The sequence below is a fragment of the Triplophysa rosa genome, linkage group LG18 (assembly GCF_024868665.1).
Source record: "Triplophysa rosa linkage group LG18, Trosa_1v2, whole genome shotgun sequence".
Lineage (NCBI taxonomy): Eukaryota > Metazoa > Chordata > Actinopteri > Cypriniformes > Nemacheilidae > Triplophysa > Triplophysa rosa.
The window spans coordinates 7,377,846-7,403,531 of NC_079907.1; the positions used below are offsets into that span (position 1 = coordinate 7,377,846).

Here is a 25,686-nt window from a genome sequence, read left to right on the forward strand (position 1 = left end):
AATCATTGTACTTAGAAGGATAAAGATCAGTGGCAGGTGAAACAATGGCCGTCGTCTCGGTTTTCTTGAGCTTGTGACCTACTGAAGTTTAGGGATCAGGGTTATACTGGGTGCTTACACGCATTGGACTTTTTATTCTTTTTTTTCTATACGTCTATCTATGTCAGACAAGGTCATACGTGCATCCCGTGTATAGAAGCAGATATCTATTATTCAGTTGAAAGTATGGCTTTAATGCTTACTTATGCTGTTATTCTTGTTATTTGTGACTTTCCTCTTCTCCTCTTAGATCTAAACTGCTCTTTTCAAGCAGTGTGAAGGATCAACTTGAATTACCAGCAACCAGAAATGAAGTTAGAGGACCAGAAGAAAGACTGTAGATGATAGACAGAATTCATGAATGTGAAGAACGCTGTTGGCATCGCTTCCACAATGCCCAGCTCAGTCACATTCAGGTAATCTATAACTCCTTAATTCACAGAAAGAAAGCAAAATAGCGTCTTCAGCTTCACTTCTGTATCTGTTCCCGGCGGAGGGTTTGTACATGAAAGCTTAATGAATGGACCTAAACGAAGCGCACGTCGGCTTCCGTTTTATCTCTCTTTGTGGCGGCCTGACATGAGGCGGCCGCGTCTTTGAAACTACCTCTGGCACTGTCAGAGCTGACTCTCCCGGACTGACAGAGAAGAGAGAGCGGATGATCTGCCCCGTCTCTTTCACTGAAAACCTTGTCAGGGCATTGTTTGATCGTAGCCCGGAAACAAGCCTTCTATAGGAGTTGAGATTAACCCAGGACGGTGATCATACATGCAGATAGAGCAGGTGAGAAGTCTACGTCACGCTCTGTCAAGGGCAAAGCAACCATTGTAATTTGGGGAAAGAGTCATTTTTTCAGAGGGTGCGTTTATATTTGGCATTAACATGCGATCTCGGTGATCCGAACAAGCAGATCGGATCTTCAGACAATCAGGACACAGCACGTTTACACTTGTCAACAAGTGGCTTCCACATCTGGATAACTGATCGGATCTCGATAGTTTCCCGCCCATTATTTTAATAAGCCTGCAATTTAAAAATAGCCCCGGTGCGGGGAGATTTCACACAACACGTATAACGGGGAGGATGAGCATGTTACACATTTGATACGCAGCCATGTTGAACTCGAGGCAGCGGTGGGAAGTAAACAAAGGTTAAAACGATTAATGATCTTATATGTGAAAGTATAAGCAGAGGACGTTTGTAAAATGACACAAGCTTTTGTACTTGAGCTGTGGCGGGTTTCACTCGCGCACACACACACAGACTCTTAACCGTGTTTTTAAACACATCATTTGTTTATTCATGTCACATAAAATAATCACATAAGTAGGCCGAAGTTACTATGATCAAAAGCGACCACTTACATCGTTCTCGTCTATTTGGGTTGGTTCGGCTGAAAGTGACAGCGCGTCGTTTCTTTGGTCTGCGCCCTAAATAGCGTGTTTACTAACATCAGCTATAAGCAACACTATACAATCTTGTTTCGGTGTGTAAATGATATATACGGTGTATTCAGAGCTCCGTTTCAAGCTGCGCGGCTGCCGCTTAATCTGTCTTCCGGGGACGGTACGAGACACGGCAGCAGCCCTCGGGACAGCGGGAAAACAGAGAGTATATAACGCCGTATGCTATACAGTAAATACACACACACACACACACACAAGTAGCCTATGTTGGACACAAGCTGGTATAGTGTTGCTATTCGTGTCTGTGACATGAAAATAAACAAATGATGTGTTTAAAAACACCACTGGCGCTGTGTGTGCGAGTAAAACCCGTTCGTGGCAGTCACAAATAGCCTGTGATGATAAAGCTGAAGTGGTCAAGAAAACATCTCGTGTGATTTGACATACATCCTCTGTAGGTTGCAAATAATGATACACTGTAATAAAGTATCCACGATCATTTTGTGGGAAAATGAACGACTGTGCAAGAGTGCGTGAGCAAGAGTAAACTTTCCGCTGCAGGTTTCGCACAGACGAGAGAATAATGACAGTGGGCGGGGTTTTCTGTGAAGTTGTGCCGGTAAATGTAGATAAACTGTCTGGATTGCGTTTACATTACACTGAGATCCGATCACAATGCGTCCTCGACTACCTCTTGATCAGGACACGCTGATCGGATAACATTCCGATCAGAAGCGCGTTTACACTTGTCTTTTCAATGTGTATGTGGACAACATCCAGATACAGGTCGCATGTTAATGTCAAATATAAACGCACCCAGAGATTGTTTTGTCCATTGTGCAAGAAAAAAACGGTTATCAATGAACTTCTATGACTGGCACCTTTCAAGAACTATTAAAGGGATGGTTCACCCAAAAATGAAAATTCTGTCATCATTTACCCACCCTCTTGTCATTTCATTGCATGACTTTCTTTCTTCTGTAGAACACAAAATCTGTTGGTCCCCATTGACTTTTGTTGTATGGACACAAAACCAATGCAAGTCAATGGGGACCAATGCTTTTCTGTTTTTTAAGGAATAGTTTACCCCAAAATTAAAAGTCTGTCATTATTTTGTCACCCTTATGTTGGTCAAAACCTGTGTATGAGTCTTTCGTCTGTTGAACACAAAAGAAGATATTTTGAGACATGTGTCGGTGGTTTTGTGTCCAGACCATGGAAGTCCATAGGGACCGATGTTGTTTGGTTCCAACATTATTAGAATATTATCTTTTGTTTTCTGCAAAAGAAAAAAGTCATACAGGTTTGAAATAACATGAGAATGAGTAAATGATGGAAGAATTTTCATTTTTAGGTTAAATATCCTTTTAAGTGAACATTAGGGTGAAACTAATGAGGTTTATAATATGTGTATCTCCGGTTTTCACACATTCTGGACAGTGTACTTTTACAAACAACTCATAAGTAATAAAAAGTTAGTATAAAAAAATAAGATCATTTAGTTTCCATGTGTAATTTGTGTTTGAATAGAAAACAATTGAAAGTGGAATATTGGAACACGTGCATCTCGGATTGGACGCAAACTGTCGTACCGTCATCCATTTGTTTATTTTTTCTTTACAGAATTCTCAGTAAAGGATCCTGTGTGTTGATTGTTAGTAGACGGCCGCTGCACAATAAATGCACTGTTATTTAATTCCTCGTTTCTTGCAGAAGCTTAGGCAGTCTTAACAAATTCATTGTTAACCGTCTGTGTGTGGGCGACGTCTATTTGTGTGTAAGAAAGAGCAAGAGGTCACACAAAGGCCTTTCTGTCGTTATGGCAATGTTTTGTCATGGGGAATACAGTGTTTTTTTCCAAGCAAAGGATGAATGTTTAGTATTTCATTGCATTTATGCGTTTAATTTGCGTAGACTTTTGGGCGAGCGCTGTTTGTACTTAAGTTATTTATTACAAGCATCTCTAATGTTTATAAGGACTGTGATTTGGTCAAACCATCTTGAAAACCTGAGCGTGTGCTGTTAGTCTTTAGTATGTGCGTTTCGTGGTACAGGCGGATAAGGAGAAGATGAAGGGCATCTCTGAGCCCGCTCACACGGCCACGTCTCCATCTGTTCGCTCGCTTTTAATTGTCGTGGAAGTGAAGACCGAAAAAGGCGTGTGATTTCTCTCGGCCTCTCCGCGGAGGTATTTCCGTAACATTAAAGACACAGTGGCAGAACAGTCCCGATTATTGCGGTGTAAATAATCTTATTTGGCTTCGGTCCTTGCTAATGAATGTCATTTACTTTTAAAAACCAGGATTAATTAACGCCCAGCGACCTCCTCTTCCTCCCCAAAGGGAATACGTCTCAATTAGGCAGAGGATGGATGCTAATATTTCCGTGGAAACTCTGAATGTGACCGTATGCATACATATGCTTCGCTGACATGGAAAATAACCTCGCAATTAATTACCTCCCTAATTTAGTGTGGGGCTCAGAAAGTGGTGTTTTATCGAAAACTCAGTACTTTCCGTCTGCTCGGCTTTTTTTTAAAGACTTTCTGTTAGAAACCCACGACAGACAGTCTCGTCTCGAGAGCGGGAGGCGTAAAATTAGTTGCCGCCTGCTTTTTCAAAATAAAGCCAGGAAAACAAACAAGAGCCTCAAATTAGATTTCCCATAACATAACATTCTCTCTTATTAAATGTGCACTGTGGCCAAAAGCTGAAATAGCAAGACTGGGCCTTTGCTCTGCTTTTTCTCACTGAGCCATGATCTCCTCAGTGGCCATTTTAACTACAGTCTTTAACTAAACCAGCCACATATGCAGCTTTAACTCTGTGTGTAAGTGTACTTTGATTTTTTTCTTTAAATGGCTCTATATTTTGGCTGCCCGCCCTTCCAGCAAACTTCTAACTCCTGCTATAGCAAGTCAAATTGAAGATCAGATGAAGGTGATTTTTGGGAGGCAGGAGTGTGTGTCTGACTCTGAGGTTTGTCACCACCTCTTGATCTAACTACAGTTTGACTGGCTTCAGGTCTGATCATGGATAGTAAATCTCTCCTGAGTCACACTTTGCATGCATTTTTCCTAAGTCGTAGCCGTTCTGTTTCAAGACAATGCCCTACTTATTTAGTGTAAGCATTGTTAATAATGCAATTGATTCAGAAGCAATAATACAGTGCACAAAGTTTTGCTAATAACATACATTTGAAAAAAGTCTTACACATGATGCACACAATCTTGTTTTCTAGAAGAAATTATCAAAATTAAGTGAGTTTATGGTTTAAACTAGAAAAATATATCCCAATAGGGTAAGAAAATAAACCTGAATTAAGCATTCAATGAAAAGTTTTTTATGAGCATAAACTCTTCATTTTGATAATTTCTTTAGGAAAACAAAACTTAGTACCATTTTGCTTTTCAAGTAAATCATGATTTGAGAATTTTTAGATATTTCAAGACAAAAATATAAGTAAGATATACTTAGTGTTCGAAAATATCGCTGCTGTCCTTCTGAAACTTCATATCTCCATATTTTGTCATGTCATATGTCAAAGATTAAAATCATAGTGAAATTAATGGTTAAAAACCAACTTTGATGCTCCGTATCTCATAATTTGATTGAGACTTTTTTTAGACTGGGTCACATATTGTTAAAAATGTATTTTAAAAAAAAATCTGAAATGAATGAGATTTACCTGCTACATTCTTACTTTCACGTCCGTACTGTTGGCTGGTGTATAGCATGACAATGATCATTATAATCAGCTACACTATATTTAGCATGTAGAAGTGCAACCCAAGAGTTTGGATCATGTGTATGTTTGTATCTGTGCATGAATGTGTGGGTGTGTATACGGGGGTTTAAATACCATTGCTTAGGGGCAGGCGCACGCTCATAAATGTCAAGCCAGAAAGCTGACAACTGATAACTGTGAGAAACAAGATGGCCACAGAAAGAAAGAGAGTGAACTACAAATACAGAAGAAAAAGAGTAGAGATAATACAAAAGAGAAATGGGCAGGGCCTGGTCCTGGGCCCAGTGTAAAAGAGTTTTTGGCCGGTTGAGGCAAGTGCTGTATTGTCCGGACAGATTATCGTATGTACTGATGTTTTTAGGCCTTTTCTGTGTCTGCTGTAAACGTTTGGATGGTGATTTTTTTATTGTGTTCATTATATATAAGATCATGTTAATATGTTATTTACTTTCTCTATATTCTGTGAGGAAGCGTTGTATTGACACATAGCCGGCATGTATGTATACATTTCTCCTGTCTTGTCACCTGTAGTGGCAGGTAAATGATAACCAGACTTTGTGGCAGCGTTTAACACCATCAGTCTGAAAACACAGACCTCACACCTCGTCTTATTCTTTATCTCTAAAATCTGGTTCATCTGATTTTTTAAAGTGACCCAAAATTGAACATTCTGTCATCATTTACTCAGCCTCGAAACATTTCGTCCAAAAAACACAAAAGAATATATTTTGAAGAATGTCGTTAACCGAACAGCAATGGCACGCATTGACTTGCATTGGTTTTGTGTCCATACAATGAGCTAGTTGCACAAGATGGTGCCGGTTAGCTTTTGCGACGCCAGAGTCCGCAGACTAATCTCCGGTCGTATAACACTATCGAGTTGTTTTGGCTTAACGAAGTGCTCAACAATGTGAAGAGGATCTGTCATATCGCTTATATATTACATTCTTCTTTTTTATCCAAAAACCCTCATTTTCCCATACAGTGTTATACGACCGGAAATTACTCTGCCGACTCTGGCGTCTCAAAAGCTCACCGGCGCCATCTAGTGCAACTAGCGAATAGAATGGGTGCCGCCGCTGTTCGGTAACCAATCTTTTTAAAAATATCTTTTGTGTTCTGCGGAAGAAAGAAAGTCATACAGGTTTGAAATGGCAAGAGGGTGAGTAAATGGTGACAGAATTTTCATTTTTGGGTGAACTATCCCTTTAATGTTGACATGTGTCATTCCTGTTAGTGTAACCTTCTTCAACTTGATTCAACACTGCCGGTGTAGATGTGTCATTTTTTACTCTCTATAAATTCTCCACCTTTTCTGTGTCTGCTGTGATTCTTTTCTCATGATCAGTGTCCCGTGTTGGAAATACAGTGGGCGACCTCTGAACTGTAGGGTCAGGCTGCCAGGTGATTTTTCACACCTTGCTTTTGGAAGCTCTTTGGACTATTAAAGGCTTATTCAAGAATCCCGAGCAGTGTATGTGTGTTAGAGCTAGCAGACAGTGGGCGTCAGGGCATGAAGGCAGGGGCAGAGGTACACTATTAAATAAATAAGTGGTGCTGGGGCAGGCAGGTCCTCTGGCTGGGGGCCAGACAGGTAATTTTCCCCTCAGTGAAGTGAGGTTGGGCATTTTAGACAAGAGAGAGAGGGCCTGCCGGCAACCGGCCTGTCTGTCTGTGTATTCTGCCGTTCATCGCATACCAGGGGCACCATTTCCCGCCTGGAGACAGACAAGCTTGAGGATCTGATTGGCCGACCGCCAGAGCGTGCTCACAAAGGCTCCTTTGACTGCAGGTCAGTTGGTTAACCAAGCCGTGGAGAGGCAAAGAAACCTCTCTTAGCCAGTCTGCATACCCCATATTCGCTGAGTTTTCTTCTCTTGCACTAAATAGAGCATCTGTGAGTCTGACTGAGAGCGTGGAGGTGGTATTTGTACCTGTTGGTTACTCATGCAGTTTTACGTGTGTGACTGAACCCTGTGGGTTTGGAATCCTATGGCTGCTTGTGAACAAATTGCAAGTGGAGTCGCAGCTTGTACCGGGCTGAGGGGTCACGGATGAACTTAACCGAGTGTGGAGTTTGATGACGCTTTAAAAGCATGGGCAGTATTTGGATAATACAATGTATATGTTATGAGATAAAGTGTACTGTTACCTATACTAAAAGTACACTAAAACATAAAAAAAATATTTAAAAAAATACTTTAAAAAGATAAAAAATATATTTTATTAAAATAATAAAAAAGGTTTTTTTATAAAAAAATATATATATAATGGGAAGTAAAAAAAATTATAAAAATGTATTTTTTATTTACAAAAAATATATAATGGGCAGTATTCGGGTATTGTACACTGTTTATATTATGAGATTAAATGTAATTATACTAAAAGTACACTTAAACTGAATAAAATTATAAAATAAAATATTTTTATTAAAATTTATAAAAAATATTTTTATTAAAATATATACAAAATATTTTTATTAAAAATTAAAGAAATTAATAATAAATAAAATAATAAAATAATGTGCAGTATTCTGGTATTACAGACTGTATATATTATGAGATAACTACCCTGAAAACTCTAATATTAATATTAAATAACAAAACATAAGATTATAGCTATAAGATAAACATAAAACATAAAATATTTGTATTAAATATACAAATATTATTAAAAAAATGTATAAACATAAATAATAATGGGCAGTATTCGGGTATTATACACTGTATATATTATGAGATAAAGTATACCTATACTAAAAGTACACTTAAACTGAATGAAATGATAATATTGCAATATTAAAGAAATATATTATAAAAAATATTTGGGTATTACAGACTGTATATATCATGAGATAATTACACTGAAAACTACTAATAAAAAATATTCAAGTAAAAAATACTGTCAATTTGACAGAAAAAAATACATTCATTAAAAAAATACAATAAATATAGAAATATAGAGATAACCCAGGTATTAGGGCGGTGCTGTAGTTGCAAAATCAGCCAGTCACATCCGACATCCAAGCTCTCTCTCTCTCTCGCTCTCTCGCTCTCTCTCTCTCTCTCTCTCTCTCTCTCTCTCTCTCTCTCTCTCTCTCTCTCTCTCTCTCTCTCTCGCTCTCTCTCTCTCTCTCTCTCTCTTCCTCAAGCTCCGCCGCTCTCTCCCATGTGTAAAAGGCACTTTGCATATGTGTGATGCTTTAAATGTTGCATTGTTAGCAGCCATTACTTAGCCCCAATGTGACCTGCGAGCTGGGGGTGTGTTTGATCACAGGGCACAAGACGTAATGCATCTAAACAGTAGTCTTTAAACCAGCAGAACAGGGGATCCACAGAGCCCACACCTGCCAAGGAATAATTAAAATATAGGACGTTCAGCTTAGTCCTGGTGAAAAAGCTGATGACCTTGCAGTAACGTGTGCACGTCCAATGGTTTGCCTTCAGCATCGCAATTATCAGCGTGCTGAATTTTACAGAGAAATAGATCTCTTCGTCTTGTGTTGAGTAGTTCTGTTCTTCTATAAGCCCCGCCCACCTAATAACAAAACCTAGTATTTCCTAAACTACAGTTTTGTTTTACTGCTTTTTGATATGATCCATAACTATCCGTCACAGACTCAAAGTACTAAACAGTAGTCTGTCTCTTGCTTGTGTTATCAGGGTGCATATGTCACAATGCTAGGAGATGATATATGTTTTTGTGTTTGTTTTGGGTGTGCGTTCGTTCGTTTTTCAGTCTGTCGAAGAGGCTACAGAGTGTAGATGTGTGAGTGCAGAGAGAGGAAAGGGCCTGTGTAAGCTAAAAGATCTTGGACAGCAGGGCACAGGGAAAACGACAGAAAAAAGAGAGAGGATGGAAGAAAAAGAACAAGTGCACAAACACGGCTGAAGTTGGTGTTTGTTTCAGAGAGAAGGTGCTGAAAGAGGGGGCTGTCTGTCATAGCCTTCCACTCTCTCCCTCTCTCAAACTCTGAAGCATTGAGATTCAGACCTCCTGCACCTCGTATTTTCTTCCCGTCACTATACGGAGACACACACACTCTCTCTCACACTCGGCACCAGCAGTGGAGGGAAAAAAACCCTAGTGCTTGGTCTAAATTATTGATTTTCATTCCCTTATAAATTTTCCATAGTGTCCCACAGTCCGTGTATGATATTCTGCCTGTATGTTTATGGAGAGAGAGCCATTCTATCACAGAGCGGACCGGCTTAAAACGGGAAGACAATAACACGCAGACAGGCGGAGGGCCGACCGCAAACGCCAAAAATGGGATCGTTTTTTCTTTCTGTGTGAATGTTAAATCTTTTTTTTGTGTGTAAAATACTATCCTCTTTGAAAACTTGTGCATACATTTTTTTCACAAATATGGATTTCCTTTTCGACGCCGTCCCCAGGCAGCACGGGCGACTGTGACCTGTAACCTATGGGGTCACAGGAACTGGAAGACGGCGTGCACTTTGACAGCTCAGCGCGCACGCCGCCCACCTATCTCTCTGTCTCTCTCTACCGCTCAGGAGTTTTATAGCAGAGCAGCAATCCACGTCAATTAATTCACACAGCTGTCAGTGAGCTTAGAGGTCTCTCTCAACCTCTCCTGTGTCTTCTCTCCCATCCCTCTCTCTCCTTACCTCTCTTCCTCTTTCGCGGCATAGATTTTTTGGAGTTTTCTTAGCCTGACCCTTGGAGGCTGCAGGGCTTGATTAGTCAGATTTAGTGTAGAGTCTATTGATCGGAGCCTCTAGGGCAATAACCAAATGGAACCAGTGCAACAAGTCAATAGCGCTGTTATTGCACCAAACCAGTGGCCTGCTCTTCAATCAGTACTGCAGGGGAGAGTCATCAGCAGTGTATTAGTGTCACTCACAACCCCTGTCTTACCTCCATCTGTCCCCGGGCTCTTTTTCTCCTCCTCTCGCTCTGGCTTTCTCCGGTATGCAGTGCCAGTCTTGGCGTGAGATTCTTCTACGCGTTTTGTAAGAAGAAGAGAAGGGCCTGCAATTTTAATGGAATGGCATGGATTATTTAAAGTGACTAAAGCCCCCGTTGTAGTGTCAAGTGGAAGGATGTCGGATGAGATGGTGGTTTCTCAAGATCTGCTACAGGATCGTGCAAGAGAGATTCTGAGCGACGTGAGCTACCGTTGAAATGATCTGCTTGCTAAAAAAGTGGAAAGATTGTGGTTCTTCATCATTTTTATTAAACAGATTTCAGTTTTTATATATGTTCTTCGAAACTTTAAAAATATGGTATATCATAGATATTTTTTATCCTGTTCATAAGAAAACAATTAACTGATGTAAGATTCCCTCTCCAAACACAAAGCAAGTATTCCAGCATGTCTTTCGAGTGTTTTGGGGTATTTGTCCATGCAACCTTAAAGCCACAATATGGAAGAATTTTGTTATGAAATATCCAAAAATCACTTGCACAGTGTGATATATTTCATGCAGTTGTGTACTTACATTATCCCAAATGTTCCCAAGAATGTGCAAATCCAGAGAAATTCCTATTCAAAATATCGGCCCGTCCCTTGTCTCCCTTGTATTTGTCGCATGTCAGTGACTTAATATCCGCTGCTCCACACTACCCCCAGTTTCCGGTTGTAGAAACTACGGCAACACGCAGATGTGGAAGTGGTTATACAACATCTGGGACGCAGCATCCGTTGTTCTGTTATTATGGATCATGATTACTCTTTGGCGAGTAAAGGAAACCCAAAAAAGCGTAAAGGTAGGCCAAACGAGGCAAGCAGGCTTATGGACAAACAAAGAAATAAAACGAGGATTAATATCGGCGTGGCATTTTCTAAATGGAGAGAGCTTCGCGACCAACCGCTCTCGCATGTGTTTTAATAGACAGGTAGGCACATTTTTTTTATTATACACGAAATACTCATGCACAGATTATTTGAATAGTTATGAATGCAGTTACCCTATGAAATACAGTATATGTTGCACAAAAATATGTAGCCAATAACGTTACTTGTAAATGCTGTGGGTTCGTTCAAATTTACTTTTTGAACATCGACTGTATGACTGTTTTAAAGGTAAAACTGTGTAGCATTACGCTACAAAATCAATTGACAAAGTCCAATATCAGTCGCGGGCTAACGTAGCATTGCATTCCATGTTTCTTGCAAGCTAATTCATTACGATGACATAAAATAAAATGAATTCATTACCTCGTCCGTGAACATGATGGGCGATCTCCATACGCCTCTGGATGGTGAAAACGACATGTCCCATAATTCCACTTTCCCACATAACGCCGTTTAGCTTCGCCTTTTGTTGTTGTTTAGAAAGTGCACAATCTAGCAATCCAAATATTCCATATTGTGGCTTTAAGTCAAGGCCTTGACTTTCTCTTGTAGCATTTTTTTCCCATTCTCTCCATTTGTGCAACCTTATTCACATCCAGTGAGAATTGCCTCAGGATGGAGGTGGAAACACAACAACAGCTTCAAGGCTGAAGTTTGTGTTTGTTCGAATGAGAAGGTTCTGGGAAGGTCCATCACAGCCCTCCGCTCTTCTACTTCACCTTTCTCGTTTTTAACAGCTATTTCATTAACCACGCTTGTGTCGTCACTCCGGCTGCCCTGCATGGTGTGTCATGAGGTTTGTTTTTGTTTTGTTTCTTATTTTCTGGGTAGGAAGATGCGCTTCTCCATAACTCCTCTGACACAGCGTGGCAAGGACAGCCAGAGCATCGAGCTTATTAAGTGCTGTTTTCTGAAAGCCTTTTATCCTGTTTCAAGAGGAAAACATAACCTGCTCCTCACCCATTCCCATCTTTTTTGATTCTATCAATGTCTTTTCAAGTTTAACTCCATCTTTGGACACATGTACAGTATGAGGTGTATGCTGCTTAGGTCTTTTACATGGTACAGATTTCTTGTTAAAGGGACAGCGCACCTAAAAATTCTGCCATTGTTTAATCACTCTCATGTTGTTCCAAATCTTTTTTTTTGTGAAACACAAAATGTGAAGCAGAATGTCTATACTGCTCTTTTCCGTATAAGGAAGGTAAACATTTTCCAGCTCCATATGTTGTCAATACGACACTCTAATTCAATAGTTAAGAATATAGCATATATAAGAATATAGTAAATAATGTAAATAGTATAAATATTTTTTGTTTTATTGTATAGTTTTGTGATGTATTGCAGAAAATATTTAATTAATTTTAGGATTCCATAAGACTTGCATTTGAAAACTTTAAAGGTCTCATCAGATGAGCACTTTCAACAAGTTGGTATGATTTATTAGGGTCTTCATGAAATGTCTGGAACATATTTTGCTTAAAAACACTCAATGGCTGTGTAAGCAAAACCCTTCTTGCCTCGTCAAAAACAGATATGCTCACAGCAATCCATTTTGGCGCATGTCTCTTTAACTGATAATGAGTTACAGCACACCCCACCCCCCTTCTGTCCGCCGTGTCACCACAACACACGTGTAGTGGCTAGTGTTGCTTTCGTCAACGAAAATTCCGACGAAAACAAGACGAGACGCAACGTAAATGCTGGTCATGTGACGATGACTATAATTAAATGTATAATGCAATATTGTTGACGAATAAAAACGAGACTAAATGTGGTTTACAAAATAAAAACTATGCTAAAATGTCTCTTCATTTTCGTTGACCGAGACGAGACGAAATGTTATAACGTTATTTCGTCTGATGCTTTAACCTAGATGCGGAGCGGAATCCTGTTATTTAAATGTCATCTGGCTGTTCTGCGTGTCTGAGGTGCACAGTTTAACATACAACACGAGTGATGGTCGAGGATTTATCTGCGTCTGCACTGTATGAGGATATGAACAAATTAACTTCATCTCCAGAGTTGCTCTGAGAGTTTATTTTACGAGCGTTACTGTTACTGTTTGAGTGAAGCTATCGGCAAACACAAAAACTCAAGCATCTAACCAAAGACCCCGTCAAAATAAAAGTCCCGTTAAATTGAACACTCAGACAAAAAATACTTTAGTGAACTATAATAATTTTAAACCTCTCTAGCACCAGTGCTATGTGCAAAAAAAGTCTGCATTAATTTACTGCATTCTGTATGCTACTACAGGGCACTGAGGGCAGTCACTCTTTTCCTGTTGGTTCTTTGCAATGCTGGCAAATGTAAGCTTCCAGTTGACTTGCCAAATCACTTCCATTTGTTTTATGAATAAAGGATATTGGACTGGGTTATGACAAATACTTTGATTTTAATAGTCACACAGCAAGAAAAAGAAAATTTGTATAGGAAAAAGATGCATTGAGAATTGTTTTATCATCGCATCGCAGCCCTCGCATCGCAGAATCGTAATCGAATCACATCGTGACGTGCCTAGAGATTCCCACCCCTACCGATGGCCGTAAATTCAAATCAGAGCGTCTTCCGTGTCTGGAATGGATGTATTCTGAGTTTATAAGGTAACAATAATATAATAAGATAACCTTGTTTGAAATGGGTTTGGCTAAAATAAAATTTTGGTTTTGTCTGTACTACTAGGTACTTATACTATATTGACTGGGTTAAATAGAATTGCATTACTAAAAAGAGACTAAAATAAAATTTTCATTGACTAATACTAGACTAAAATGTCATCAGTTTTCGTCGACTAAAAATAGACGAAAATAGTCATGGATAATTCTGACTAAAATAAGACTAAAATGCTCAGACTTTTAGTCGACTGAAACTTGACTAGACTAAAAAGAGTATGAACGTGACTAAAACTAATAAAAACTAAAATGACAGCTTGACACAAAGACTAGACTAAAACTAAAATTAAAACAGGCCGCCAAAAACAACACTAGTAGTGGCAATGGTTTAGCTAAATTATATTTCCTGAATTCCTCTGCGGTTAGTTTCGTCTTAAACGTCTCAAATCATTCGTCCGGAGACAAAAAAAACAGTCACAGCAAACAGCACATCCTAATGCGTGTATGCTTACCTAAAATCCACGGAATCCACTGCAGATCTCAGTGGAATTACATGGATTTTAGCGCTTGTCATTGACAAGTTATAACGTTACACACTCAATTTTTCAGCCTAAGCACGAATGATTTGAAACGTTTAAAACGAAACTAACCCCAGTGCTCGCCCCTGTTCATTAGCAAAACAAACAGCTTGCCGCAGCTAAACATATTAACGCACATAATGTATTAACATTCATACAGCTAAACTCCAAGTGTCCATCTGCACTTATATACAGTAAGTTTAACACTGCCTTTGAATGTTCTATTTAGCCCGTGACTGACTTAGCTCCCTTCGCTATCATATGCTAACGTTATCCTCCTATATATACGGTACATTTACGTCAATTCAGACTGTAAAATAAATATTACTTACTAGGGATGTAAGGATTCACCGTGAGCCGGTTGAAAATCGATTATAATGTGTGACGATTCAAATCGGTTGAAGTGTGAACTGAATCGCAATACATTTTTTGAACAGCAGGGGCCGCCATGTTCACTGCAAACTTAAACGTGGACATGCTGATATTTCTTAAATGCAAAAAAATCCAAGAAAAGCACAGACAGTATTAGTTTGTTTATATTAAAGATACTTTTTCTATTATTAATTTGTTTTAAAATTGCAGTTTAGTTTTGTTATTTGAAATTAAAATAAATATTATACAAAGAAACGTGAAGCATTTACGAAATAATGCAAGGAAAGTTGGTCATTTATAATTTGTTTCAATTCATTTTGTAAAAATAAATCATGAGTAAATCGTGAATAAATCGCATCGTGAGATCAGAATCGTGAATCACATCGCATCGTGAGCTGAGTGAATCGTTACATCCCTATTACTTACATCGGCTGTTTTGTCTCGTTCAGTCGGTCTCGATCCCTCTTGAGGAACAACTTTGAAGCTAATCCTGCTTGTACTGTCCCAGGCTGATAAAGCACTCCGGTTTGAAGTGATTCGCGCAAACAAGCAGGTTTTTACTTATGGTTTCTGATGGAGTTCCACTAAAAATAAAATAAATCCACTCCTGTCTCTTCCTAGGTTTGGACTCTGTGCAGCGACTACATTGCATGTTGTCCACGAACTTTAGCCATGGCGTCACGTACACCGCTGTCGCTTGTGAAAACAACAATGGTGGAGCGCAGTGGGTGGAACTGTGTAGATTAAGGGGCGGTAACATTATAATAAAATCAGCTTTGGACGTCACAATCGGAGCGAAATCTGAACGGCTCGATTTCTCACATGCTTGCAGGGAAAGGCACACCAAAACAAACTTACTGGGTTCTTATTTTTCACATTTTCTGGGTTGCTAGATGTACCGGGGACCCGATTATAGCACTTAAACACAGAAAAAGTGGGGCTTTCATCTGATGTTTCCTTTAAAGCTATTTACATTTTGAAGATGTCATTAGGGTAAGAGTAAGTAATGTCATCATTTTTATTATTATTATTGGGTGAACTGTCCCTTTAAGATCTACTCCGTAGGTGATCAGGTGATCGCTTGTTGAAACTGATGCTCCGTATCAAAACAGCAGCTATTTTGGATCAAAGCTAAGACACGAGAGAGAGTTTTACATGCTTGAGTTTGCTTTGTACTCAAGTCTCGGAAGTTCTTTATCTAGCCATAGATTACATTCTCTAGGTTCCATACAGATTTTAAACTCAACAGAACTTTAATTCATTGATGAACATAAGAAAAAAACACATGCTTCTTATAATACCTCAATGATTTTTTAGGGTTATGTGTCCTGAAGACTTTCATTTTGGCACCTTGCTAAACCATTCACGTCTGCATGATGTTATGTAAAGTTGCTTGTTTTTGTAAGGAAATAGCATGTCTCTCGAATTTTTATGAGACATGAGAGGGAGGGGCGTGCAGCACCGTATATGTTTTCTAGAAATGAATCTGATAACCAGATTGTATTAAAGAAACACAACGCTGGGATGTTACAAACTGTGGCCACGGGTCAGATCCACCCAGCACGCTCTGTCCAAACATCAACATTTCTTTACATTACTCCTCCCCGTCCGTGAAAGTCACCGTGCAACCCAGACGTCTGATTTATGAGTTCTAATGAGATTTCAATACTGAACAAACAATAAAAATTGATGTGCATCATAGTTTTGGAGGCCCACGGTTCCATGGCTAGTGTTACGCCCTTTCAACAAGCCTTGTAATACAATCCCCAGCTGCTTCCCTGGAGGAATGCTGCCACTTTTTGTGTCGGAAATCTTAGCAGCGCGCCCAAATTGTGCGAAAGTAATTTATCTCGCTTTTATAAATGCCGTTGTGTTCTCGGCCAACCTGAAGCACTGCTGAGGGATTGTTTTACGGTGCAAGAGTCTCAATATCCTGCTCGACCTGGTGGGTCAAACTCAGGATCTCAGGAGGTTGGGATGGTGACTTACTTGGGCATCTTTCATGTTTCTTTTAGCACTTTAAACAGGTTTGAATTATCCTGGTTAGTCACTTCAATGTATGAGTTATTGAAACTAGAACGTAGAGTTCAGAAGTCAAGCGTTGTAATGCATCTGTCCATCGAGAGTTTCAAGAATTCAGCAACAAGAAATGGTGATATGTCTCCTTGTACAGATAAAGTCCACAGCCTGTTAAAATCTTGTTGGCTTGTGGTTCTGTATATTGCACCTTAACCGTGCCGTGATCTGTGTTGAGTTCACTGAAAGGTTAGATCCCAAAACCAATAGAGAAGGCTACCAGCTTTACGCAATGCTTATTTATCTGTCTCGGCCTCTAATTCTCTGTTATTTCAAACAGGCACACCTTACTGTTCTGGCAGAAGGCATTGTACAGTAGAAGTGGCAGCCAAGCAAGAGTTTCTGTTTTCTGACGTTTCCAGAGTTGAGTGCTGGGAAATCAGGATTAGTAGTTGCATGCCGACTGCTGCCTCGGCACATTTACCCATGACATAGACTCAGACATAATATTTACTGCGTTCTTGTTGGCTGCGGTGAGGCACTGACATGCCCTCTCTCAGAGGTACACAATAATCCTCTAACTTTTTTCACATCAACGCTCTCCTAATTAGAGAAAGTGAGAGAAGGCAAAAAGGGAAAGGCTCTTATGTCAGTCAAAACCTGTATGAGACTATTTTTTTCTGTGGATTGCAAAAGAAGATATTTTGAGAAATGTCTCAGTGGTTTTGTGGCCATACAGTGAAAGTCAATATGAGCCAATGTTGTTTTTGTATCAACTTTCTTCCAAATATCTTTATGTTCTGTGTTCTGCAGAAGAAAGTCTTACAGGTTCGGAATGACATGAGAGTGAGTAAACGATACAAGAATTTTGGGGTGATTGTCATTTGTATTCAGAGCAAGTATGCCTATCTTATTTTATTAATGAAGCAAAATAAATTGTGAGCGTTGAATGAGCATCACTTTACGACAGCAGGACACAGCTGTTAGAATCTCATGCGGTCAAAATTAATCCCAGAAAGTGGTGCCAACATTTCTCATTTTCCTTTTCCCAACCTTATTTTTCCCCAAACTCTGCCCTGGATGACACACCCCCTGACCGCCCTCAATCTGTTTGCTAAGCATCAATTGCACATAAAACCAGGAAAGACTTTCTTAATCTAGCTAGTGCACTGATCTGATTGGCTGACATTAGTATTGTACTTTTATTGTCATTTTTATTATACTGTATTTCCAGTTTGATGTGTTTTCTCTACAAAAGTGCTGTGACTTTAATAAATTAAAAGTATTATTTTATTATTTTATGATATATCTCTGAAATCCCGCACATAAACGGCACATAAAAACAAACACAATCACTGTCCCCTTTACATAACAAATCTGTTCTTCCAGTCCAACATTTGAAACGATATAAAGCAAAAAACTGCCTATGCCAGACTCCTTATTGTCTGTTTTTTTTTCTTTCCATGTCTCGCTTTTTCCTTCCCTCCCTCTTTCCTCCTGTAGGGGTCTAGGATTCTATTCGGATTGTTAGCTGGGCCATAAAAAATACATAAGTGTGTGGCGTAGAAGTGTCCGTGTGTGTGTAGCTCATAAAAACGATTTCCTGACACACACAGGCTGCTCCAAATGTGCAAGAGCTCGTTTGTCTTTTACAGTTAGCGCGCTACCGGCTGAACGGGGCCGTGTGATTTGTCGGTCTCAGCCTGTGTGTATGTGTACAATATTCATGGCCACGTGTCGGTGCTCTCTCGTCTGCAATTCCCTTCATAACCTTTTACACTCGCCTTAGTTTGTTGATCCGTGTTAAGAAGCAGAGTTATCCCTGAGTGGGTTGCACAGGCGGCGTGTCATTCCGATGATAGACAGAAAGAGGGAAATCATTGAGTGCTGTAATGTAGAAACACTGAAGATTTTATCTGTGTTATTTAAAGTTCACTGATAGTCTGGTAGAGTCTACATGAGTGAGTGTGTGTGTGATGGGACAGTCACTTCTCACCGAGTGGAACAGCCCCAGATGATAAGTGTTAGGATAGTAAGCTCTGCCACCCCATAATCACACTAATAAAACCCACTTTAGCCCTGTTAAAACAGCCACGGCGTGTATGGGTGTGTGTGTGTTTCAGAATGCTCTGGAGGGCAAAGTACTGTTTCTCTTTTGGGAATTACACAGTGCCAGGGACTTTTTTGAGTCAATTACATGCAATTAAAGCCATTCTTCTTCTGTGTGTGTGTGCGTGTGTGTGTGTGTGCGTGTGCGCGTGTGTGTGTGTGAGAGTGTGTGTAATTAAGTCATAAATGTGTTGCAAAGTCCCTTCTGCTCATGCACATCCAGTACATTATACTGTGCTGGATGTGTGGGTTTGTGTGATGTCATCAAGCACAAAAAGGACTTTCGGTCATTCAGTATAGGTTTTTAATGACTGATGTATGAAAAGCAGGGTGTCAGAAGATATAATATTACACTGATAAAAACGAAAGAAAAATATAGAAAATCTATTAATTTTACGGACGTTTCTATTTACCTCAAAACACAATGCAATGCATTGCCAAAATAAAAAAATATATACTGTAGGTAAAGTCGCTCTAAAAAATCACAGTAAATTCCTTTATTAATTTACTGTGATAATTTAATTTATAAATTACATTGTGCACTGGTTTTACGGAAAATTGTTTATTTATTTTTTAACAATGTAATATATTGCCTACCGATCAACAGTTTGCACAAACCTACCCATTAATCACTTTTTTGACTTACACTATGTTCACACCGAACGCGAATTAAGCGTTTTGCGCAAGTAAATTACATAAAAAGTCAATGCAAAGACACGTGTCAATCTAAAAGGTTGAAACTATTTGTCAGATCGCATCATTCACACGAAAATAACGAACTTTTCCCGCGAGTAATAAAGAGCGTGGAGCGCGATTGTTCGTGTTTGGTGTGAACCCAGCATTAGGCTGTCGTATGAGCAGTACCCTTTTAAGAAGTACACATTTGCACTTAAACAGTACATTTTTGTACCTCAGAGCTACATACAGTATTGCGTCCAAAGAGTGTACATTAGAACTGTAAAGGTACACATTGGTACCAAATATATACATATCTAAATGTCCATATTAGGACCTTTTTAAAGGCTGCCGTTCGAGTGACAGCTTGGGTGCATTTTTGACAATTTTTTAACATTGTTTCATATAACAATTTTGCACATTTTTGAATAACACACCCTAAAATATGGGAGATGACCAAACAAGATTAAACCAAAATTGTAGACGACCAAAAACGTGCACTGTCTATAGACAAACCTGAGGTAAACAGTGCTGTAGACCACACGCCCATTACTGTACCTTCACTTTTAGCTCATAGCTCCATTAGTTGTTAGCTTCATTGCTAATGCAGCTATCTACATCACTCTGAGAGAGACTACAAAGAACACTATTGCCCGTCTTCATTACATCTGAAGCTTTGAGCTATTGACAGGTAAGGTGTTTTAAAGGCCGCTTTGACATGTACAGTTACTGTAAGGAAGCCGAGAAGCCCTGCTAAAACATTTATCTTTGTTAGTGTCTGATCACACACTCAAACACAGGATCAGATCCACATCCATACACACACACACAGCATCATGTCCATCAGTCAGACTATTAGTGAACACATTGATCCTTTAGACACTCCTCCCACTTTTACTCGACCCTTTCTTCTCTCTCTCTCTCTCGCTCGCTCGCTCGCTCTCTCTCTCTCTGTGCAGTACAGTACCTGCTTAAAAATAAAACATACAGACTGCCATTCCTATTTTATAAGATAAATGTAGAATTAATAAAAAATGTAAATATGGAATGATAAGTTGAAAATAAGGTGAGGTCTCACCGTCTCAGTGAGGCTTGATGGTTTTTTGTGTTAAAAAAAGTGGATGCTGAGGATTCATGTGTATTCTGTGTTTTGAAACAAATGTGTATATTTGTGTGTTTTGTAATAATAATGCATTTGTTTTCAATGTTGTGCCTGTGCGCGCGTGCGTGTGTTGTGAAAATGTAGGAGTTTTTATGAATGTGTATTTGTGTGTGTTGTTGTAAGGTGGGTACATGGGTGTGTGTGAAAGGTTACTGGGGGGATGTTTGTGTGTATTTATGTGTGTGTGGTTCCTGGGGGGGGGGTGTTAGAGCAGAATAAGCCTCCCTCACACACCCCAGCGTAGAGGTGTACCACTGCCCTCATTAGTGCTACTAATAAGGGGAACTGAGTGTAGGAGAGGAAAAAATCCGGGAAAGAAGAGGAAAAAGGTTTTAAATTTTAATAACGCGGGTACGATTTTGTAAATCTTTCCTGACAGAAAACTCCTCATTATTTTCATCTGTCTATGGACTCCTCTACCTCCTCCACTGATAAATGGGCTTTTCCTAGCTTGAACTCTCTCTTTTCTCACACACACTCAGTCTTTCGCTCTTTGGCATTCGTAAGCATTTGAGGTTAGACTTATGTTTTTAACCCAATTGACTCAGTTTAATTTTGTCTGCTGGTTTTGGAAGGAGTTATTTTGGCAGGGCCTGGACTCACATGTTTCTCTGCCTGTGTGCTTTATAGAAAAAGTTGCAGTGTAACACAGCTAAAAGAAAGAGAGGGAAGAGAACATGTTAAAGAATGAAGCAGAGGTGGGGTTTACCATGAGCCGTGAGCTGTGACAACATGAACAGGTCTCATCCAGTCCTGTCATGTGTTTGACAGAGAGGATGGATGCGGGTTGATAGGTCCTGCTCTGGTCTGTCTGGACATTGTTCAGCATGGGACAGAACCTCTATCAGACAACCAGCCATTTTTCTGCTCTCTCTCCTTCTTTTTCTGTGCTCCTTTTATAATAATTGCTAGATGGAAGAGCCATAGATTAGACAAAAAATTGTTTGATACCTATTGTACACCTTATAAAGTGATGAAACAGGTGGCCAATATGACCCCTTTCCATTGACCTTTCCAAGGCAGTTAGTTAGGATTATAATCAAAAACTTCTTATATATTTGTCCCACCAGACACCATTTTCCTAGACCATCTTAAATAAAATGAGTTTAATTTGTAATATCATATTTCCCTGCGGTCTTTCCGAAACCTTGTTTCGTGATTTTATTTTTTGCCATAAATCATTATTTTTGGTCTCCCTTTATGATTGTCACCGGGTTTTGCAGATATCTAACCAATAAAAAGTATTTAGAAGTGTCACCTTTGACAACACAGTATCTTATCATTTAAAAGGTACAGCATTTTATTTTTCATCTCTGGAAAAACAGCGAATTTGGGCGTCTGAGGTATTGGAAGAACAGCGACGGTTTGTAAATTTGTTAACTGACTCGCATTACAATACATAAAAACTAATTGTGATGGCATGAGGAAGATAAATTCCCAAACCTGGAAATATCCAGCAAACAGGAGTAGGACTTTGTTTGTGGATGATTATGTATTTACATACAATACAGTATATAGACATTATTACTGTTTGGGGTTAGTTTTAGGATGAAAGGATCTGGCACAGGGAGAGGAAGGTTTTTAAGAGAAAAACAGTTCCCCTCCATCAATGAGCATTTGTGCTTACCTATAAAACAGGATGAATTGGTTCCCCAAATATGTTCCTCAAATTTTAACGGGCCTTTGTGAAGATATTTATGCACTTTTTTGAAGACCTCTGTGACAGAGCTGGTGTTGATGGGCAGAGCATTTAAAGTGAAGGGCTACTCTCTCTCCATCTCTTTCTCCCTCCCTCTGTGCCTGGATGGAGAGATGCCCGGGGCCTCTCCGCCCACCCTCAAGGGCCTGTCAGTACAACCTCACCAAAGGCAGATTAATCTACATTACTGCTATAACAGCTCAGCCTGGCCCCCAAACCACTCACAATAACACACACACACACACACACACACACACACACACACACACACACACACACACACAAACACACACACACACATCTTTGACACCTCATGCTTGGACTTCAGTCAGAATTCTGCAGAACAGCGGCTGGTCAGTTTAGAAAAAGCAGATTTATCAGTTCAAAATATAATTATATTTATTTTATGTGCAGAACAACTTTTGCATGGATGTGCATATACATATCTAAATGTGGCTCATCCAATCAGAATTTAGATTCTGAGCTATTCATAATAATCACAAAGCATCCTTACCAGTCTGCTAAATCATCTTAATATTGACGGCTAACAGGAAGATGAATATCCATAAAGGTCACATGATCTTGACACAGTAATATGATCTTGATGGTGAGTTCCTGTCAAACAATCCTGTAACATACACTTATTATAAAGACCCAAGAATTCCGATTCGTCCCTCTCCCACGGCTGTTTCCTGTCCCTTTGGGCACCAGCACATCTCTAAAGATCATGAACAGTCTATTTCAACAGTTTGTTTATGAATGTGTGTGTGTGTGTAGCCAGCGTAAATAATGAATGTTACTTAAAGAGACATGTGGGAGATCTGGCTTTGCTAAACACGCTCTGATTAATGTCCTCTGCCAAGCATGCACTCCCAATTATGAATGATGCCGGCCGGGTGTCCAATCAGAGCGAGCCTATCGGATGAAGCCTTTTTGTGAACCGAAAGGCACTTTGATGGTTTATCTTAAACCAAACATTTACAATATACACGAATACTCTGCACACTCACAAGTTTGGTTTGGGGTGGATTGGATGCTGTAGTTTGTGCATGTACATGTTTGCGCCTGTTTGTTGCGGCATAAAGGCAGCGCAGCAACAGTAGCAGTGATGTGTATTTTGTAATGCTTTGTTTTCTTTAAATCCATAATAGGTGTGTGTGTGTTGGACAGTGCAGTACAGTGCTGCTCTACTGCAGTAGTGATGAATGGACGTGTGCTCTGAGTTATTCATCTCCTGCTTATAGGAGTGGACAGTGGTCCTGCTCCCTCCACATGTCAGCACATGAGATAATTCCATCATTTATCAGGAATGACGTAGAGGGCACAAGCCCTCTGGAGAGATCATCCCGGGGTCTCAACCCAACAAGACTCTCTTTCACCCTCACCGCACTCGTACACACAGACACTTTAGCTTGAGTTAGTTTGCTTCTGTTTTGGAGTGAATCAAGGACTTGTGATACGGAGTTGAGAATATGAGACTCTTATTGGTAGCTGAGAGCACGATTTGAGATGAAAAACACTATAACATTAGCCTATAAATAAACGAAAAACAAGGTGTGGTGGATGTGTGGAACTTTGTGAACGGCATGCTTTTTGTGTCTTATATAATCTGTGGAGGTTTTTTACATTTTTTGTGGCTATGCTGCGAGTTTCCTTGGGATTTTTTTGTGGTTTGGTCTCGTGATAATATGAAAAGTGGGTTGATGGAGAATTCCAGCAGTAAATATGTGAAATGTATTAGCTGGAGGAACGCCACCAGCCATGCTTTCTACTTTATATAAAAAGAAACGCTCTTAGCATGTCTGCAGACAGATCGTGGAGGAACGAGGTGAAGTTGTCACACGGTGCGACATGTTTTGCATGACGGTGTGCGTTATAAAAAAGTGTTTAGTCAGAAAACTAAGCTCGGTTTTATCATGTTGTGCATGAGAAACAAGTGTATTATTCATTTCGATATGTAAAAATAATAAGCCTGTTTTTTATTGTTGGATCAGTTACTGTCCTTGATGGATCTTAACATGAAATCTCTTTCTCTTACCCACAGGATCATTCAAAATCGGATCCTGGTCTTCATCCTGGGCGCCATCATCCTCCTCACCATCGTCTTGGCCCTCTATTTCAATTTGCGAGGGCACTGATCTTCACTGACTGGCCCCGTGTGAGCGTGTGCGAGCGTGTACGAGAGGGTGTGTAAGATTAATAGTGACAAAAGCGTTGGGCTGGAGTAATTAGGACAAATTGTTCACATGAATCATTCCTGGTGGGTAGTGACAGGGGGCCTCTCCTCTCTGCTCTCTCTCCCTCCGAGCGGAGAGGACCACGGCCTCATATTTATACCTATTACTTTTAAAACCCTTTGTGGGATCTCCACGTGACCCAGACCCGTAGAACAGCCCTGCGTAGATGTGTGGACCACAGGAGCGTGATGGAAGGATGACAATGTCAGATGGATGAAGAACAAGATCAAGAACATCAATTCATGTCATAACCTGCTGTTTTAATGTTTTGTTTTCATTTGTTGGGGGCTGAACACCAATGTAGACTAGTAAAATCCCATCCATCAGATGTGTGTGTGACGTACACAAGGCAAAGCCCCCGGCACAGTACCGCTAAGCACACGGAGCAGAATCACACAGCCCAAAGGTCACACGCCCGTTTCTCAGTTCCCCTTCATCCAGGATTAGTAGCTTCTCACGCTGTTCCTCTAAGGTCAGCAAAGACCTCGCATGTGTTTAGTTAAACCAGCACGACCGCATTGAACAAGGTATCACCCGTGTCCACTTTTACCTTTACTAATCAGATCTGACAGCATGATAGTGTACTAATAAGAAATGTTTTCTGTATTTATTTGTCTCGTTTCAAATGCTTGATTGTACAGTGTTCTTCTGTATGCTTTCTTTCAATTGATTTTAATTTTAGCCGTTGGTGTATGACATTAAAAATATATCATTTGTCTTTACTGTAACAATGCAAATGTGCTTCATTATTCCTATAGGGGGACCAACTAGGCATGCATCAGTATGGAAATATGCGAAATTGAGAGTTCGCTCCAGGCTTTCACCTGCTCTTTGGGTATTAGCGTAGAAGACTTTGGTCTGCTGATAATATATTTTCTGTTTGTATATTATATCAGTTGTTGAGTGGATGTCTGCGAGTAAGTGTATCTACAGTATATTTAATTCTAGTCAATTTTCAGTGGTTGGGTAAAATATGGACAAATCCAACCATTGGTGAGCTTAGAAATGTCCACATTTGACCTTTAGCTGTTGGTTGAAACAACTCGACATAGTATAATTTAAACCAAATGGTTGGGTTTGACCATATGTGGGTTAAAACCATGGATTTATTTAAGAAATTATTATGAATTATTGACGCAATATTGTTCATCATGCATACATACAAACTATCAGGAGAAACTTTTAGATTAAATAGCACATTTTAGTAAGG

The 25,686-nt window shown here is 39.7% G+C and overlaps 1 protein-coding gene across 5 annotated transcripts in view; it reads left to right on the forward strand.

Annotated features, from left to right (window-relative positions):
- The window catches only part of vti1a (vesicle transport through interaction with t-SNAREs 1A), a 118,767-nt gene extending 93,546 nt beyond the window's left edge, over positions 1–25,221 (forward strand). For 2 of the 5 annotated variants that reach the window (XM_057357859.1, XM_057357860.1), the window contains one exon: positions 24,284–25,220. Coding sequence is in view for 2 of the 5 variants with exons in the window: in XM_057357856.1 (XP_057213839.1) it covers positions 24,284–24,377 (94 nt within the window). In the remaining 3 variants the exon portion in view is untranslated. Of the gene's footprint in view, positions 1–289; positions 456–24,283 lie in introns of all 5 variants that reach the window. The other 3 variants (XM_057357856.1, XM_057357857.1, XR_008964756.1) reach the window with 2 other exon arrangements.
- The last annotated feature ends 465 nt before the right edge of the window (positions 25,222–25,686 follow it).